The sequence below is a fragment of the Aphelocoma coerulescens genome, chromosome 2 (assembly GCF_041296385.1).
Source record: "Aphelocoma coerulescens isolate FSJ_1873_10779 chromosome 2, UR_Acoe_1.0, whole genome shotgun sequence".
NCBI lineage: Eukaryota > Metazoa > Chordata > Aves > Passeriformes > Corvidae > Aphelocoma > Aphelocoma coerulescens.
Window position 1 is genome coordinate 64,797,537 of NC_091015.1, and position 17,896 is coordinate 64,815,432.

Genomic DNA, 17,896 nt, shown 5'->3' on the forward strand with positions numbered 1-17,896 from the left:
TATGTCCATATGTTGTCCCTTCATAGTTCCTAGCTTTATCAATCTGTTACATTTCCTCAGTATTAACAGAGTTCACAAGATTGACAACGACCATTATTTGAGAGTATCACTGCTACATAACAGTCTTTGTAATTTTCTGTTGCTTGCATGATGGCAGAAGTGTTTCCTGCTTTATATAAAATCTAGGGAAAATGTTTGCTGTATGATTCCTTACTTGAAATCCTTAGGACTGAAAATAGTTCATAAATACTTTATTTTCTGATTCATTTTCATGCACATAGCTGGGGAAGAGAAAGAAGAATGACATAAATATTGTATGAGCAGTTATTCTTGTCAGATGAGGAGGCAGAATGGATTGAGGAAAACCTCTAAGAAAGAGTCTGGTTTTGATGAAATTTCTTGTTCAGTTAGAAGAGAATAAAACCAGTTCTGACATTCCAGGGATAAGATTTGCCTCATCTTGAATTTCCTTAACACACACCATATATCCCTGTATTACAGATTTTGGTGTTATTTTTATTTCATCCAAACATGTTCCTTCTTTTAATATTGATCTTACTCTTTTCATGTTTTAACAGTTCTTTCCTCTGTTTCTCACAGACTGTTTTTGAGAGGAACTGTCGATCTGATGACTGCGCTGCTGATTTGAAACTTCAGGGTAAATTACTGCTATCTAGGTGAGCAGGTGAACTTTTTTCTTTCTTGGACACTAGTATGCCATTCACTTTATGTAAAATGACATTGAAAAATCAAAATATAAACACAGATATTTTAGATCCAGACTAGAAAGGATGGTGAAAGTGATGTCACCTTTAATGCAAAAGGTCTTGAGATGTACACAGAATCTGAACTCTTGTGGTGGTGTGCTCTGGTCACATAAAGTGCAAGACACCTTCACCTTAACAGTCGCAATGGACAAAAACAGAGAAAAGAAATAGAATAGCAGAGAGGGGCAAAGAAAGTAAAGATGTATGCTCAAATCAAGTACCAATGTGGAAAATGTAATTTTTCAAAGAGAATAAAGTACTGTTCCTGTCATGGTAGGAGTAAAACTGCCTGTAGAAAAGAAGTTTGTTCTGTCACATGTAAGGTTAAAAAAACCCCTCTGAACACTGCAAATTATCTTCAAACTATTGTTTTCTGTTTCTCATCTTGTAGTTTTGCAAACTCTTCTAAATACTGCTCCTTTCAAATTCTTCTTGTTGCAACTTAGGGATGAGTGTCTGATTTCACTTTCTTCTGGGTTAGTAAAACTCATCAAATAGACCAGAAGTGAAGTTTATGTACTGCCTCTTGTGACTGGTGATCCAAGGAAAATGCCTATTGTTTTGCCTGGAAGTGTACTCCATTTGGGGATAAGTCAGGCTAAAGGTGAACTTCACATGACTTCTGTTTCCTTTTTTTATTTCCAGTATTTTTAGAGATGGAAATGCTGATGAGGGTTATTTAATTGTGTGCCAGAGATTTTGCTATTTGATGGAGAATCTGTGAAGTGCTTTGCTTTCAGGTCAGGAAAGAGAGTGAAAGACAAAAATGAAACAACCAAAAAACCCCAAACAAAACAACAAAAATAGAAGAAGTAATAGTCACAGACATGTTTTATATAAATCTACAGCATGCTGTAACAGTACTTGGAGACAAAACTGAACCAGAGTCAAGTTTGAGAAGTTACGGACTTCCCCAGACACAACTGAAATCCACATGAATGTTTTGGGAGATTGGCTGGGAGCAGGGTTAGGTCTCAGGCTACAGAGTCCAAGCTTTGACTGCAGTTAGTCTGGATATTTGACTCAATCTTTGTGGTGAGCAAAATCTGTTGAGAGCTAGATATGTGTCTGTGAAGCTAGATATGTGTCTGTTAGAGAAGCTAGTGAAGGATTTTGTCCCATAGTTGAGCAGTAGATAGCAAGGGACAGATCCTAAAACTTGTCAGTCAGTGTATAGTAATCATCGCAGTAAGAGCTGCAGTTGGGATTGGACCATTAGGCTGTTTATATTTATGGCTGTTATTTATGTTATCCTGGCAATTTAGAAGTCACACCTGTCATAAGAGCTTAGGATATTCAAATACAGTTTCTACATTTGTATAGCAAAATGTTCAACAAATGCTCTCCAATTTTCTTTACCCAGCGACAACCTGAAGTCCTTTTTGAAGTAAACAGGATGTTATCAAATCTCTCTGCACCGTATGGGCTTTCTTTAGCTAAAGGGCTCTGTAACCTTCAGTTATTAAGAAATATAGCACAATGAATATCTCTTACAAAAACAGATTCTTGTTATTATTGCATGTAAAATTACCAAGAAACATGCTATGGATTCTGATTTTAAACAAGTGTTGTCTTGAATTTTTCCAGCCCCATGTGTTTCATGCAAAATAATCCCATCTATCACAATTTTTCCACATTATTCTTGATTGTGGTAAGTCTGTGTACAAAGCAGTTTTTTTTTTTAATGAGCAAAAAATGTGACTCATTTATTACTATCTGCATGAAACATTTGACTTCACTGTTAGCAAGGTTATGTCAATACCTTTGTCTAAATAATCACCTCTGACTAAATTTGATGGACTTATTCTTGGAAGACTGCAATTAATGCTGCACAGATACATTGAATTGAAATAAACAGGATGTTTATCAGAAAGCAGTGGTAAGTGCTGTCTCTCAGATCTGCTGTAGCTCTTTGAAAATGTTGCTGGACATGTGGATAGGGTGGTTTGGTTAAGATCATCTTGGCTTGCAAAATACTTTCTCACCAAGAAAGTAAGTTGCCCAGATCTGATAGAAATAATGCCCTGAGTATTACTACCTAATTAAAAGACAGTCAACAGAGAAAAGGTGTAAAGAGTTAGTTTTAGTGGTAGAGAAAGCTGTGCAAGTGCTAGTGGTATTCAGCACATTCACAAATGATATGGGAAATAATCCGCTAGAATTGAATAGCAAGATGATACAGTTTGCTAATCCTACTAAACTATTCAGAGTGATGAAAAAAACAAGCGAGGAGGTATGCTTTGATGAAGTATATGGTTAATCTGTGGATTTTTCTGTTTGGGATACTGTAAGTGCTGAGACTGCATATAGTAGAGAAATGACAAATACGAATTCTGGAAGCTGCAGAAATATATCAGCAAAATGCCACTCTGTACTTGCCTTGTTCTTCCATAGTCCTCTTGCTTTTAGACGTAGTTGGACACAGGGCTCTCTGCTACATGAACTGGCTGTCCTTACACACCTTTCTTAAATTTGTAGCATATTAGAGCCAAAAGCTGTTCCTTTCTATATATGGCAAGGTATAGTTTTGTTCATTACTATATATGCTTTCAAATGTGTGCTGGTTAGAGCATAAATGTGCATAGGAAGTTAGCTCAGATTACGTTATCATCAAGAGAATTGTTTGCATTCTTATGAACTCAGGAACTGCACAAGCTACTGTGATACAGAGTTCACCCATGATGCATTTGAATCATTAGAACTACCCAGTTAAAAGATGGCATCCAACTTTGAAGATTTGAAAACCCAGTCAGTAACCAAGCACTATGCAGCCACTCGCTCACTCCGCCACCAGAGGGATTGGGGGAGAAAATTGGAAGGGTAAAAGCTAGAAGACTTGTGGGTTGAGATAAATACAGTTTCTTATGGGAAGCAAAAGCTGTGCGCACAAACAAAGAAAACTAAGGAATTAAGTCATTCTTTCCCATGGGCAGGAAGGTGTTCAGCCATCTCCAGTGGAGCAGGGCCCCATCACACATATTGTTGCCTTGGGAAGACAAATGCCATCACTTCAAATATCTCCCCTTCCTCCTTCTTCCCCCCACCCACTTTATATACTGAACATAATGTTATATGGCATCACCAGCTGGGGTCACCTGTCCTACCTGTGTCTCCTCCCAACTTCCCATGCACCCCCAGCTTCCTTGCCAGCATGGCAGTATGAAAAGCAGAAAAGGCCTTGGCTCTGTATAAGTCCCGCTCAGCAATAATGAAAACATCTCCATCTGAAATCCTGTGTTGAAATATAAAACACAGCCCCATACCAGCCACTGTGAAGAAAATAAACTCTACCCCAGCTGAAACCAGCACACCTGCATACCAAATGAATAATGGGAAAACCAGCCTCTGCTGGCAAGAGCTAACCAGGCCTGCTCTGATTTTAATTTTCTTGGGATATTCCTTCTTTCCTGAAAACTTATTTGTGTGCCCTTAAATTGGAGACACTTCATTTTGATAAATAACAACTAAATAGCCCAGGATATTAACACTCAGTCTAAGTGAAAACATAATAGATGGCTATTTATCCAAAGTGCTAAAATAAAGCAAATCTGCAAGTGTTAGTTTGAAACTTCACTGCTATTCTGACCAGATATGATTGGGTTTACCATGTTATTTAATGTTGTTGAGGTACTGCTGCATGTGGAAATAGTGCTGCTTGGCAAGCTGAAACCCATCGCTGTGAATTCATAGAAGAGGACAGGGTAGGACTGTTTGGAAGCAGGCGATGACAAAAAAAATGTTAAAGCCTTCTAACTTTATCTGGAAGCTTTTACAAAGATATAGGAAGCTAGAGATAGGATGTGTTCTTTTGAATGTTTCTGTTACAGTGAAAGGAGTCCTTGGTGACTTGGGTTGAAGACCAGGGTTATATGCTGTATTGGATTGAAGAAGAGTTAAAATGTATTTATTCTGGAAAGAAAGGAGATTTCTTTTCAGTTAACAGAAAATCTTTTTAAGGCTTGTGCACCTTCGTTAGCATCAGTTTGCATGCAAACCCATCCCTGCTTCCTGAAAGGATTGTTGGACAATGGAGCCGAACTCTTGTTCCTTGTGGCAGATGGTAAGGGTAAGGGTCATGGACTGTGGCTTGACAGGTTCATACCAGAGATTTGGAAAAACTGTCTTGCGTAGGCAGTTCCTGCTGCTCAAGAATGAGATGTGCTGAGATGGTGTGCTCTGCCATCCTGGGTTTTAGGACTAGTTCAGATAAAGTCCCTGCTGACCTCATCTGTTGCTGGCAATAGTCCTGTGTTGAGGATGATCAGAATGGTTTTCTGACCTTCAGAAATCCCTTCCAACCAACTTTTCTTTAGTGTTCTGACTTGTCTTGAGGTAAATCCTCTCTGTAAACTAAGCAAAATTGCTTCAACAAAACCAGCTTTTCTTCAACTTGGAAACATCTGTGTGGGGATGGTTATGGCCATGCTCCAGCACTGTGGCTGGAAACTTGCCAGTTGGACTCCATGCCTCTCACTGATGCCACCTCTGCCAGTAAGAACATGCAGCTTCACAAGTGGGGAAGACTGGACCTGGCAAAGCAAACTGTGAAGAATGAACTCTCTGAGGTAGACGTTATGAGCTAGCCTGTAGAAACAGCTACAGTGGTGTGTGCTAGTATTGCTGCAAATGGTCTTTCTAGTGATTGGCCTGCACTTTCTCACAGGAGTACGAGTGTTGTTAGCCTAAAACTACAGATGGCAATTAAGACTAAGGAGAAAATAGCCATGGAGTGTGTTGGGGACTTGACAAAGGCAGTGTTAGGAGAAACTGAAGGAGCAGAAGAGAGGCATTTCATCTTTCCAGTCGTGACTGTTCTCAAAACTGTTCTTAAAGAATAAATCTATAAAGTTTTGAAATTTTGTTGAGTCTTGCAGCTGTCATAGGAGGTGGCAAAATCTGGCCTTATCCATGCTGTTATACCCTGTGGATAGTGGTGTTGGTGATTTCCAAAGGAAGAGACTTGAAAGTGTCTTAGTGTAAAGAATATATGATGTATTCCGTATGGGTATCTTTAATGGCACAACCGGAAACTGTAAGAGAAATAGGAATAGAATATTTTGCAATAAACTTTATTCTTTTGACCATAACTTGGTTCAGGTTTCTTTTCTAGCAGTTCACTACTGAAAAACAAAATGTTATGTTCATTATTATTGTCAAATAGTTTTTAGTGTTAAAAATATATTTATTACCTATCATTTGACTTTCATGCCTCACTCTGTTCTCTCAGCACAATAAATATCTTTCTATCATGTTTCTGCAGCAACTAGCGCATTTTATTGAGCCTCTCATAGATGCTTATTTAGAAGCTGAACTGCATCTGTTTCCTCAAGGTGTGCGTAGGTAAACTCTGAAGTAGGTGTTCTGCAGAAGTTCATATCTCCCTAGCCTTTAAAATCTTGTATCCATTAATTTGGCACTTCATGTGGAAGAAAAGCTCTCTGGTCTTTTAAGAAGAATCTGAAATTGCTGAGGAAGGTCTTGTCTGACATACCAATGCAGTTTCAGCTCCTGACCTGATGCCTTTCCATCTGACTGGCTCTCTGCAAAGGCAGTGGTAGTTATTAAGCCTTTTTGGGTTGTAACAGGAACTAGGTGAAAAGTGTGAAGATATTTGAGGAACCGTGAGGGTGTTTGAAAAAACAGACTTTCTTCCAGCCATAATAAACAAGCTAGCTAAAAAGACTAAAGCAAAATGCGTGGTTGTTTCCATGTGAGGTACAGCTCGGAAGCAAATCCTGTATGGCTGTGTAAATACGCTGACTGCCTGTGTGTTGCAATGAACAGAGCAGCTTTACTGAAAAACAATACAAGAAGAAAGAGAGATGATGTTGTGAATGTCATGTAGCCGCTGTGTTCCAACACAAGCTGTGTGTGTGGTATGTAAGTCAGGTTGTAAGCATAGGACTATGAGCCCCCTTGGATAGAAAATGCTGTAATAAATATTGCTATTCTTAAGAAGGTTCCAAGAGGACATCTGTCTTTCGTGTATTTATTTGACATGAGGTTACCTTTTATCCATTATTAGAACAGAATTGCGTATCCATCTGAGTGCTTCTGATGTTTGGCTATTAGGAAGAAGCAGCTTGCTTTTATGTGTTGGTTTAGAGCATCTTCAAAGGCCACTATTCATTAGGCTTAAATTTATGTTCTTCTCCTACAGACTAGCTGGAGTGGGTTCCTGTATATACTGCGTAAAATTGGGGTTTTTTTGGAAATGTGAAATTGGAAGCAAAAGTCACAGGAAGCCAAAGGAGTGACAGGTGCATTTTGCAGAAATTTTCAAGTTTTTCCAATTATGGGTTTAATTTAGTTGGAGTGAACACTTTCAAAAATTCTCTTATGAAATGGGATTTTTGAGAAATGTCCTTTTCCATCTGAAAGGTCAACTTTGTGGTTTGGGCTGTTTCTCCTTCCATTAGTTCCTCTGGAATTAGCCAGAGAAGGGACAAAATTCCAGTCTGTCAAAAATTTCATCGAGTTCAAAATGTTTCCATTTTAATGAAATAGTAATTTATGAAGAAAAAGTATTTTCCAGTGTCATCTGGTCAGTTCCTCAGAAGATTATTCTTGCCTTTTTTCCACATAAATTCCTTCTCTGACTTACTAAAGGATTAACATTTTTTATGCCAACATTTCTTTTATTTTTGTGACCTCTTTTTTCTTATGCATTGTTCTGTATATGATAAGCAGGTAAATGATTTGATGTGATGTTTTAGGATGTAATATCAAAGTACTTAACCCAAGCCCCTCTGAAAAGACAAAGGAAAGTGTTCATCACTTCCAGACTTTGAGCTTACAACTCTGAAGTTTATAAGCATATTATTTGTATTATTGAAGAGTGAATAATTTTGTATAGGAACTGTCTATGCAACTGCAAAACTGACTGTTTGCAATTGCTGTGTATAGATACAAGGATGAACATGCTTCTGGACCTATTAAAATCAGTGGAAGGACTCCCTCTGGTTCAGTAGGCGCATTATCAGATATTAGGTACCTGATTTGAAAAATGAACCTCAGAAGTTTCATATTGACTTGTCAAATTACTACAGAACGTGAGCTGAAAGAATCCAGACATCATAGGTAAAAACGTGTTATGACAGCTTGGTCCAACTTGCTTTTCACCAGCACAAGATGTAATGGCATAGAACATGAGTTAGTGTTGTAACAGTGCAGAAAATCAGTGTCTTCTGAAGGAAGGAGCAATAACAAAATTCTGATCAGAAAATTCAAAGCTTTTTGAGTGTATCTCATTAATATAGTAATGTTTATTTAAGAAAGTTAGTAAAGGTTTTCACTGATCATAAATTTTTGCAAAGCCACGAAGAAAAGCTGCAAGCCTGTGGTTTAGTGTGGGAAGCAAAGCTCTTTGATAAATTTGCCCAGGCTCACGCCTCAGCACTTATCCGTGTTTGATCATACAATGGAGATTTGTTTCCAGAGAGGCATCATGTTTCATAGTATTCCTATTGAGGTTTTATGCCCCTGAAGTGCATCTTAAAACAGTCATGATGAGGAAGCATAATATCCTTTTATGTGGAGCTTAATTATTTGCTCTGGTAATATCTGTTTTTCCCTTCCTCTTCGGTCATAACAGATGAAGAATTTGTTTTCATTTATTTTATCTTTCATTGAATAAACACTTCTTTCAATAATATTTCTGACATTCTGTTTAGCCTGGACAGTCTACCCTAAGTAGCAGAGCTGTTCAGATGAAACTCGTATCTGCTTTACAAAAAACAACCAATTTGAAATCAGCAAATGTTATGATTTAGCATTTCTAAATGCCAGCGAAGTGGTCTTGACAGTCAAGGCCCTATGTGTATAAAGCTGTGTGTGCCAATATGGATATTCCCAAGTCTCAGGGCACAAACACAGAGCCATGACTGCTGTCATGTGCTGCCCAGTGGTTGTTTGGTCATACCCAGTGCTGTCCTAGCTCATGAACTTTTAAATTACCAAAGATATTCTAATGAGAAAAGAATGATGAAACATTGGTAAAATGGATATAAGTAGATTTCTTTCTTTTTTCTCAAAAAGTCATACAAAGCTGTAATTTAAGGGCTTTCATAAATTGGAGCATGGTTTAATGTTATTTAAAAGTGATTTGCTGCACTGCAAAGGGTGCTATGAAAAACTACTTACTACCATTTCATGTATTTTAGTATATTTGTAATTGTTGGGAATTTAGCTTTTTTTGGTGAACCTATGACGCAGAATTCCGATTTCTAATTTATTTGTCTTTTATTTATCTTTTACCTACAGACAGTTGTTAGTGTATTGAATGCTGAGTTTGTGAGGCACATGGAAAACTCTGTTGTAACTCATCTGCGGTTGGATTTGCAGTTTCCTTAAAGGGCAGAGCCCATAATTAATCAGGATGTAGTACAAATTGCAGTGGGAGCATCATCTCAAAGCATAAGTGAATGTTTTCTGGTTTTGAGGATAAATGGGGATGAAGAAATGGTTTCTCAGTTTCCATCTGGTTTGTTATGCTCAGAGCTTCATAAATCTCTCCCAAAATAAATAAGTCCAGCATGATAACAGTGGACAGTCCTCTTCCTCTTGAAAATAGAGTGATGGAACCCATATGGATGGTAATAGAACTATGAAGTGACAAGTGCTAACAAACCAGAGTAGTCCATATATCTTGTACAGGAATACAGATTCCTAGTCTCTATTTTCTAGTAACAGGTCACTGATGATCAGTCAAGAATAATTGTATAAGCCAGTCTTGTCCCTTTGTAAACACTGGTTTTGTTTTGTAAGGATCATTTAACTGTATCTACGGAAGCAGGATTTTGTTGTTTGTTTATTTTAAACCAGACGTTGAAGAGATGTTCTTTCATATAATTTGGCTTAATTGCTGGGCTACTGTGTAACCCAGCCCTCCTTGTGAACATCTCAACATCACTGAGTATTTTATGGGCCTAAGATTGTTAAAGTCACTGTTGCTCTAGTAACCAAAGCATAAAGCTAACAAAACAAAAGCTTAACCTCAGGAAGCACTGTCATATATCAGCTGCCTCAAGAGGTGGAAATTCTTGATAATGTACAGACCGCAATAAGAAGCAGATGCACTTCTGTTTTGCATCTGTAGTGTACATCTTGGCTGGTACAGATGTGCACATGTATGTGTCTATACATACATATATACATCGTCTTTTGTGATGCAGCTACATGAACTTTTTCTGTATTACATCTTGAAATTGCAAAATCTGGTAAGCCTGAGGTTCTTCATAGGTCACCAGGTAAATCCTCTTGCTGGTTTTGTGTGAGATGGAGAGGAAATGTGCTGATATGGGGATATGTTGTTTATCATGTTTGACATTTAGACATAGCTTAATCTTGGAGTATAACACCTGCTACTGCAAAACCAAGTGCCTTAAGTAACAAAGCTATGCTGTTTCTAATGTTTTCTCTCTGTTTAACTGCCTTTTATTAACCTCTGAAAGTGACTGCTGGATAGGGCACAGTTCTTCTCTCATCAATGCTTAGCTGAGTATGGTTTTTAAATTGCTTATTGCACCCCAGCATTCCAGGAATAGAACAAGCAGTTTAAGCTATCTAATAGCAGGAAATCTGTTTCTGAAGGTATAATTTTTATGGTAAACACATAGGTTTGCATGATGACTTCATTAATTATTTAATTTCTAGAAACTGTGGTATAAAGTGCTATTGATTCAGCTTCAAATTTCAGATCTATGGTCAACAATCATGCACTTACAGGGCTCTTCAAATATTTTAACAAATAGGGAAAATATAGAGGTGGTTTTTTTCATGTCAGGCTGTTGTGTGCAGCCTCACCTATGTGCCTGATACCATTTATCTTTTGCATTTCTTTCTGCTACTAGTAACTAGTTTTTGTCTGCATTGCAAGCTTAGGATGCTGTCTTTCACACACGGAGGGATGGGTTTGACCCAGAAACACAGTAACATTGATTTCAAGGATAGCTTGTAAAGATGTTTGTTTATATATGTGACTGCAAGGGTGAAAGATTAGATTAGGGCTTCTGTAGGTGTTGAACCTCATCTTGCTTTCATGTCACAGTTTCATAAACTAGAGCAGCCTGATTCAAGCCAAAAGCTGCTCCCTGGAATAAACATTGTGTGAAAACAGAGGCGGCTCGTTCGCCATTGATTCTTCAATTCTGTTTATAAAGGGTTGTGAACATCTGGGTGTAGTTGAAATTACTGATAATAATAAAAGGGCAGCAGATTGCTGTAGGGTGATAAGGGGTATTTTTATAGGGATGTTATGCCCTGTTCTGTCTATTTTATTTAAAAGTTCAAAGGCGCTCATAGATGGGATTTACATCTGTTTTGTACTTAAGGGGAAGAAACTACAGTTGGGGAAAAGAGGACAGTTTCCAGAGAAGCTTTGAATATATGGTAACTAGGCAGAATTAGAAGTTGCTGTTGTTTCAACACCACAATAAAGAGTGGTGTGTGATGTGTCTTCCCCTCACCTCCAATTCCCCTGCCTTCTCCATCTCTTGTTTACTATTCAAATGCATTCATTTTTAACATCAAAGTGTAGGAAAGATGGAAAAGGTAAGGTCTGTGCCGTATTTCTGAATTGTAATATATGTAGGAACTAGAGCACTAGAGGCAGCAGCCCTGTGCCAAAAAGGTGCTGGCACAAGCAGTTCCATGGCCATGGCCCTGGGCTCACCACCATAAGCACTTTTTTTCATACGGGACATTTAGTTCCTTCCTAAGGGGAAACACTGGAACATTGTTATTCAGTCTCCATTAAGAGCAATATTCTTATGGTACTGCTCTTAAAATGTGCCCTTCGGACACGAAACCTTGGCTGACCACTCATTGAATTCTCAGTTATGTTTTTCCTATCATCTCATGTTATGTGCTACTCAGGGCACACTGCAAAGTCTCTGCTTGAAAACTAGATTGAGCAATACAGAAAAAGATCATGAATGATATGATCTGATGGCCTCAGTGCTAGTTTGCCATAGCTGGCTTAATGTACCTCAGATAGGCTCTGGTCATCAGCTGTGTAAGGTCTCTTTGCGCCTCTGCTATCGTAGACTTGAGAGTAAAAAGGGGAAGGCAGAAGCTCAGTTAGTGCAGAATAAGCCATGGTATCTTGAACATTTGGCCAAGTCATTAGCGTGAATTGGCTGTGAACTTCCCAGAGAGAATTGCAATGGAATCCTTTGGAATGCACATGCAATTAGAAAACAGTGTAACCAAACGATGTAAAATCCAATAGCTTTGCTCCCTATGGGGTGTTTAAAATTTTTATTTGGTTTATATTTGTTTATGGGGCTGCTACCTCTCAGTTTTGCATTGAGATATCAAATGAATTCCCAGATCAACTGAGGGTTTCAGCTTTTCAGTGGCCCTTGAGGTTTAAGTATTTGCAAAAAGTCCTCCTGAAGTTCAACTAACCCTGAAGCCTGCAATAAAAAAACCCAACAGAAGAAAGGTATTCAGAGCTGGTGTAAAGCATCTGTGAAGACAAAATTAATATTTAAGTGTCCTAGTAACTGCAAAGACCAGCTGCAGCGCTGGTGGGTGAAGGTAGAAATCTGTTTGGATCTGTTACAGCACCAGTTTACACCTTTTATTGATTTCAAAGCAAAAGGTGGGGTTCTTTAATTTCATCTAGTGGAGTTGGAGGACAGATTGGACTTTAGTTGTTTGAAACATTTTTACCCATTTGCAGTCTAATTGACCACAGTAGCAACTTCCACAGTCTATTGAGCAGTAGTGGCAATTTATCCATGTAGTTGCTAATTTGCTGTAAGGAAAGAAAGGTTCCTAATAGAAAAGGGAAAGTTAGTGACCCAGATAATAGCGTAAGCGTGACCCTGACACATTCCTTGCCCTGTGTATGATCTGCACAGACTGAGAAGAAGTGCCGAATGCCTTCTCACTTTTTAAAAAAATTCACCCTGATGAAAGAGGAATGAAATACAAAATAGAAAAAATGTCCCTGCACACCATCTGGAATGCAGATTATGCCTTCACTGACCCATGTTAATAAAAAGCAGCATCTTGAGGGGTGGAGAAATGAAGATTGCAGATCTTTTCAATTTTTCTTCCTCAGATGGTCTTTTGTCTCTCACTGACCATAATGCAAATGATGTGATGCGTACATTAACTACTAGAGCATTAAAGCTTGCAAAAAAGGTATTTGTGTTATCCTGGAATTTGCTTTCCTTTTCTTAATCACTTAAGAAGTAAACATGAAATATTTCTATTTACATTCAATGTCTACTACCATTGTCAGTGAATTCAAAACTATAGCAGAAGTTTGGAGCCTGATTTTTAGAATTGCTTGTTACTTGCAAGTTTGGATGATGAGAATGAAAGCTGGAGGTACTTAGTACTTCTGGATTTAAAACTTTTTATTTCTTTCCATGCAAACGTTGATAACTTGACATCTTCAGGTGTCTGTATGTGTGTACAAATGTGTTTGCCTATATATAATATATACATACATCTACAGTCTACCCAGAACTTTTACTCAGTTCATTTTTTGGGGGTAGTACCTAATGTAACAAGATGGTAGTATTCTGTCCAATTAACTGATTATTTCTTGATATTTTCCCACTTGTTTTATTTCTTTACATTTCTTTTTCCTTTTTGAGTTGTTGTTTTTGGTTTTTTTTTGTTTCAGCCTTTCTTCCTTTATGTGAGCAAGGTTACAAGGGTCATGTTGAGAATGTTGGCAGCTTTGTAGTTCTCATGAAAATATAAACAGAATGAAAATATAAACAAAAAGTCATTGCTTGATTACGTTTCTTAAATTGTTTGACAAACCTCATTGAGATGAAGGGGTGGCTTTAGTTTGTTTTCTTGTTTCTGAAGGGTGACAACAATTCTTTAGTTGACATATTTTGACTTGGCAGCTAGAGTGCTTAATGCGTGGCAGGTGCTGGAGGAGGATGATTCCAGGCTGGCAACAGAGCTGTTCCAGCACCACAGGAGGCTTCTGCACTCATGACATTACTCTCTCAAGCAGCAAACAGGGCTTGGCAACTCCCCTGTAAATGGGGAGATTCCTAATCCTCTTTTCACTGCAAGTGAACCTGATTCATTCCAGATGTACACAGATTCAATGACTCAGAAAGCTACTCTTTTAAAATGGGACTTACAGCACAGTCTTATGGGACTTACAGCCTTTTAGAGGGAGAGCTGAACTCACCTGCCAGCCTAAAATCAGTGAGATTTTTGGAGTGTATTAGTGTGTGAATGTTGTGTAGGAGCATCTACAGTGTGCTTTTAAAAGTGGGTTTTCTTTCTCTGCTGAGAAAAATGTCATTTTGGTATGAGGAGTGACACAACCCACTGGTGTTAATTTTTGCATTATTTTTTGTGGGGTCCATTTTAAGTGTGATTTTATAATGAGAATTTTTAGTTATTCATTAGGAAGGAGAGTATTCTCAGTTGTCTTCACTTTATGTTAAATCTTGAAGTTCTGCTACTACCAATTCAGAGAGCAGTCTGTAGCGTACATTGCATTTAGTATCAACTCTACGTAAGATAAAGAGCTTGTAATGTTCCTTTGCTTACTGGAGTGATACTTCCAGATTCTCCTAATGAGTATAACATATGCTGATTAAGTTTTGAAGTGTTTGCAAGAAGCAAGATGATAAAGTTAATGAGAAATAATTCACAGTATGAAATGTTTGTGGGTTTTTTTTGCTTCCACGTATGCGCTTTTCATTATTACAAAATCCCAGCAGATTGTTTATCATCTTCATAATTTGTCTGTTTGTCAACAGTAAACCTTGGAATTGGTGCCAAAAGGTTAAATGCTTTCAAGTATTCTCATGTAGATGAGCCATTAATTTGGTATATAAGAAGCAACAACTCAAATTAGTTTTGCAGTCAATCCTGTACTGCATACACTTTTGCAAATCTTTATTTGCACTGATAACTGACTATGAGAATAAACTAATATTTTGAAAGCCAAATGTCCGTTTATCAATAGGATTGGTCAGTGTCTGCAGTTGATTTTAAATGTGAGAAAGCAGACACGTTTCTTGGATCCCTATATCTTCTCATAATAAGCTATCATTGAACTGTAAGCCATAACTTTGGGCTTCATAAATGAAGATCATCATAAATGAAGTAAGTACAGGAAACAAATATTCTACATATATCCACATTACATGGTAAAGTTACACTCACAATCCACAGCCATTAGCTTTAAAGCCTGAGTCTAGACCATCTTCTTCCAACCTTCTCATTCACTAGAGCCCCTGGCTGATTTGGTACATATCATCAGAAACGCACATTTAGAAACTTCTTGTTGAACACAGGCAGATGGAGTCCGGCAAGCTCTGCCTTTAGATGTCTGGTACAGGTATGATTGGCAGAAGATGCTGAACAGTTTATAAACACTCCATTTCCAGAAACTCCGCTTTTATGCAAATGCCCTGGCTGCAGTAACATGAAGAAGGCTGTCAGAGGAGGACTGGTAGCAATGGAGGGTCAGGCTGCCTTTAAACACAGCTCTTGGCCTGCACACCAGCCATCTTCAGAGAATTGCTGATAAGCAGAAGAGCGGTGTGCGCCAACATGTATGTCACTGGAACAGCTGTTCCTTTATGGAAATTGGGTGAATGAAAAGTTGTTCCCTCTTACTTTTGGGCTGGCTGTACCCTAGAGGAAATAATTGTGAGAATCTCCCTGCTATGTGGCTGGAGTTCTTTGTCCTTTTCTGAGCAGCTACTCAGTGTTTTCTCTGTGGCACTGCCTCTGTTTCTTCAGGATTTATGAATGGTCTTAGAGTCCAGTTATGATAACTACCAAATTTAATATTTGGCTATTTTTGCTAATTTTTAAATTAATACCTGGTATATTTCATATTACCTTTTACTGTTACTTCTAAGACCTGCAGATCTGTGCATTGATACTGTATTTTCTTGTGATTTGTCTTTAGCCTTTATTCCTACTTGTTAGCTCATTTTCTGAACAGCCTGGAAGGATTAAATACCAAATAATAAATGTGTGTGCATGAATATCTATATTTACCTCTATGTATGCATGTCTGTGTTTGTACGTAATCTGTGATGCCATATTGCAACAATGTGTTGATTCATGATATATAGCTGTTACCCTTGGTATTCCACTTACAGAAGGTGACTCCACATGTTAGGTCCAGCATAAACATCTAAAGAAAGATTAGTCTAATTCAGTGGTAATTTGTTGCAATTTCCACTAATTTTTTTCATTTACACCAGTTTCTGGATTTTATTTGAGCCTGGTTTAGGTTTTTTCTATCCATAGCACAATTCTAAGAAGATGTTTCAGAGAGTTGCTAAAATAAGTCTGAATTATTGAGAGACAAACTGAAATAGCTTGTATATTTGAATGCAGGCATAAAACCTTGCAGTTGTTACATTTTTCCCGTCCAATTACTTTACAGTTTTCAACTAATTTATTATCACAAAAAGTAGGTTGTGTGGAATAGTTTCATGTGGGGATCATGGGGTTTTCCTACCATCCCAAAAGACAGTGTCAGAACCCTGAGTCAGGAGCTGTTCGTTCCTAGTATGGCCCTCTGCACTATGCAGTACAGCACATTCCTGATCTTCTGACTGCTGAGCTTTTAAACAGTTGAGTTGTGACATTTCTGTAGCAGGGAGAAAGCAGTATCAGAGTGTGAAAGTTGACCAGAGTTACCAATGTAACTGTTTCTGCCTACAGTGTTGGTGACAGAACTGCCTACCTGGCCCTGGGAGCAGTGAGGAACATCTCACTTAACATTTTCATCTCCAACATTGGTGATGATGCCTATGACACCAATGTTTTCTTCAATTTTTCTGGAGAGCTCTTCTTCATCAAAATGTGGCAAAAGGTAAGAAAGGCTAATCTCACTGTGAGCTAGTCTCTTAACTTTAAGCCGATTTAATTACAAGATGCAGATACAGGGGATGGCCTAGTCCACACTGCTGAGATGCATGAAAGTTGTTTTTGGTTATGCTGGACTTTAATTTCTTTCAGGCTCTTTAATGAGATTATTTTTTTATGGATTGGGTGTGTATAGATTACACTCTCTGTATTTCTGTAGAAGACACATGCCTGTTATTTGTGGTGCACTAATGAAAAAGGAAGACTGTTTGTTTGAGGTATTAAGAGGTAGAAGGAGACTGGTTGGAAACTGATAAGGTACCAAATGGCCCTGAAATACAAAGTGTGCCTCTTGTTTGAGTGGTGCCACACTGCACTCAGCAGTCCTGGTTATCTCTTGACCTGGGCTACTAGACTTTCTCCTTGTTGAAACCAAGATACAGGGCTTGTTCTTTGCTCATATCCTGATGCAAGTTTGGGTGGTGATCAGGGCACATCACCAGATCCAAGAGGTCAAGAGTGCTTTTAATTTCATCCACACGGAGTCAGGTGAATATTTTGAGTTTTAGTCTCTTTTATTTAAAGAGAAATACTTGGATATTTTCATTAGCAGGAGTTCATTTAGAAATGAAGGTGCTGTAATGCAAACACTGAATCAAGCTTTTTGCAAACTGATGGCCGTGAAAGCTTTGTGAGTGTGAGTAATGTGAAAATAATTGTGCAAAATGGGAGCTGTATAATTGTGACAACATGCTCTGTTTGTTCCTGCTTTTCACAGTTGTTTGTATCTCTTCTAGAGCTTTGCTTTGCAAGCTGTAAGAGCAATATTAAAAACAGTAACACAACTATAGCAAAGTTCAGGATTAACTTGGTCCACTGAACCAATGAAATTTTCCCATTATTTGTCATGTTTTATGATAGGTTTAAATTATTATAAACCTCTAAAATTAATTCACTGCATAACAACAAACGGTAATTTCTTGTGCATGTTAATTCTCAGTGTTCAGTTTTGACTACACAGTTGCAAGTCTCAGTGAATTGTCTTTTTATTATAAATTTCATTTTCAGACATTATGTGCTGCAAGTATGCAATTTATTAGGAGGAAAAAAGCAGGGGATAAAACAGAAATGCCTATGCCAATATACAACTTCTCCATAGTGAAAGTTTTATGGCAAGACTTTCAGGGTCTGGCCCAGTTCTCATTGAAGTCAGTGGGAGGGTTTCCATTCCTTTCCACTGGAAAAGAAACAAAGCTTTATGCATGTTCTTTTAAAAGTTCGTTGTGGTGATTTTTTTTTCTTTT

General features: G+C 38.0%; 1 protein-coding gene across 2 annotated transcripts in view; it reads left to right on the forward strand.

The window, feature by feature from the left end:
- Positions 1 to 17,896, forward strand: part of ITGA9 (integrin subunit alpha 9) — a 250,265-nt gene that overhangs the window by 125,270 nt on the left and 107,099 nt on the right. For both annotated transcript variants that reach the window (XM_069007851.1, XM_069007852.1), the window contains exons 17-18: positions 601 to 677; positions 16,449 to 16,599. In XM_069007851.1, the coding sequence (XP_068863952.1) occupies positions 601 to 677; positions 16,449 to 16,599 (228 nt within the window). The remainder of the gene's footprint in view (positions 1 to 600; positions 678 to 16,448; positions 16,600 to 17,896) is intronic.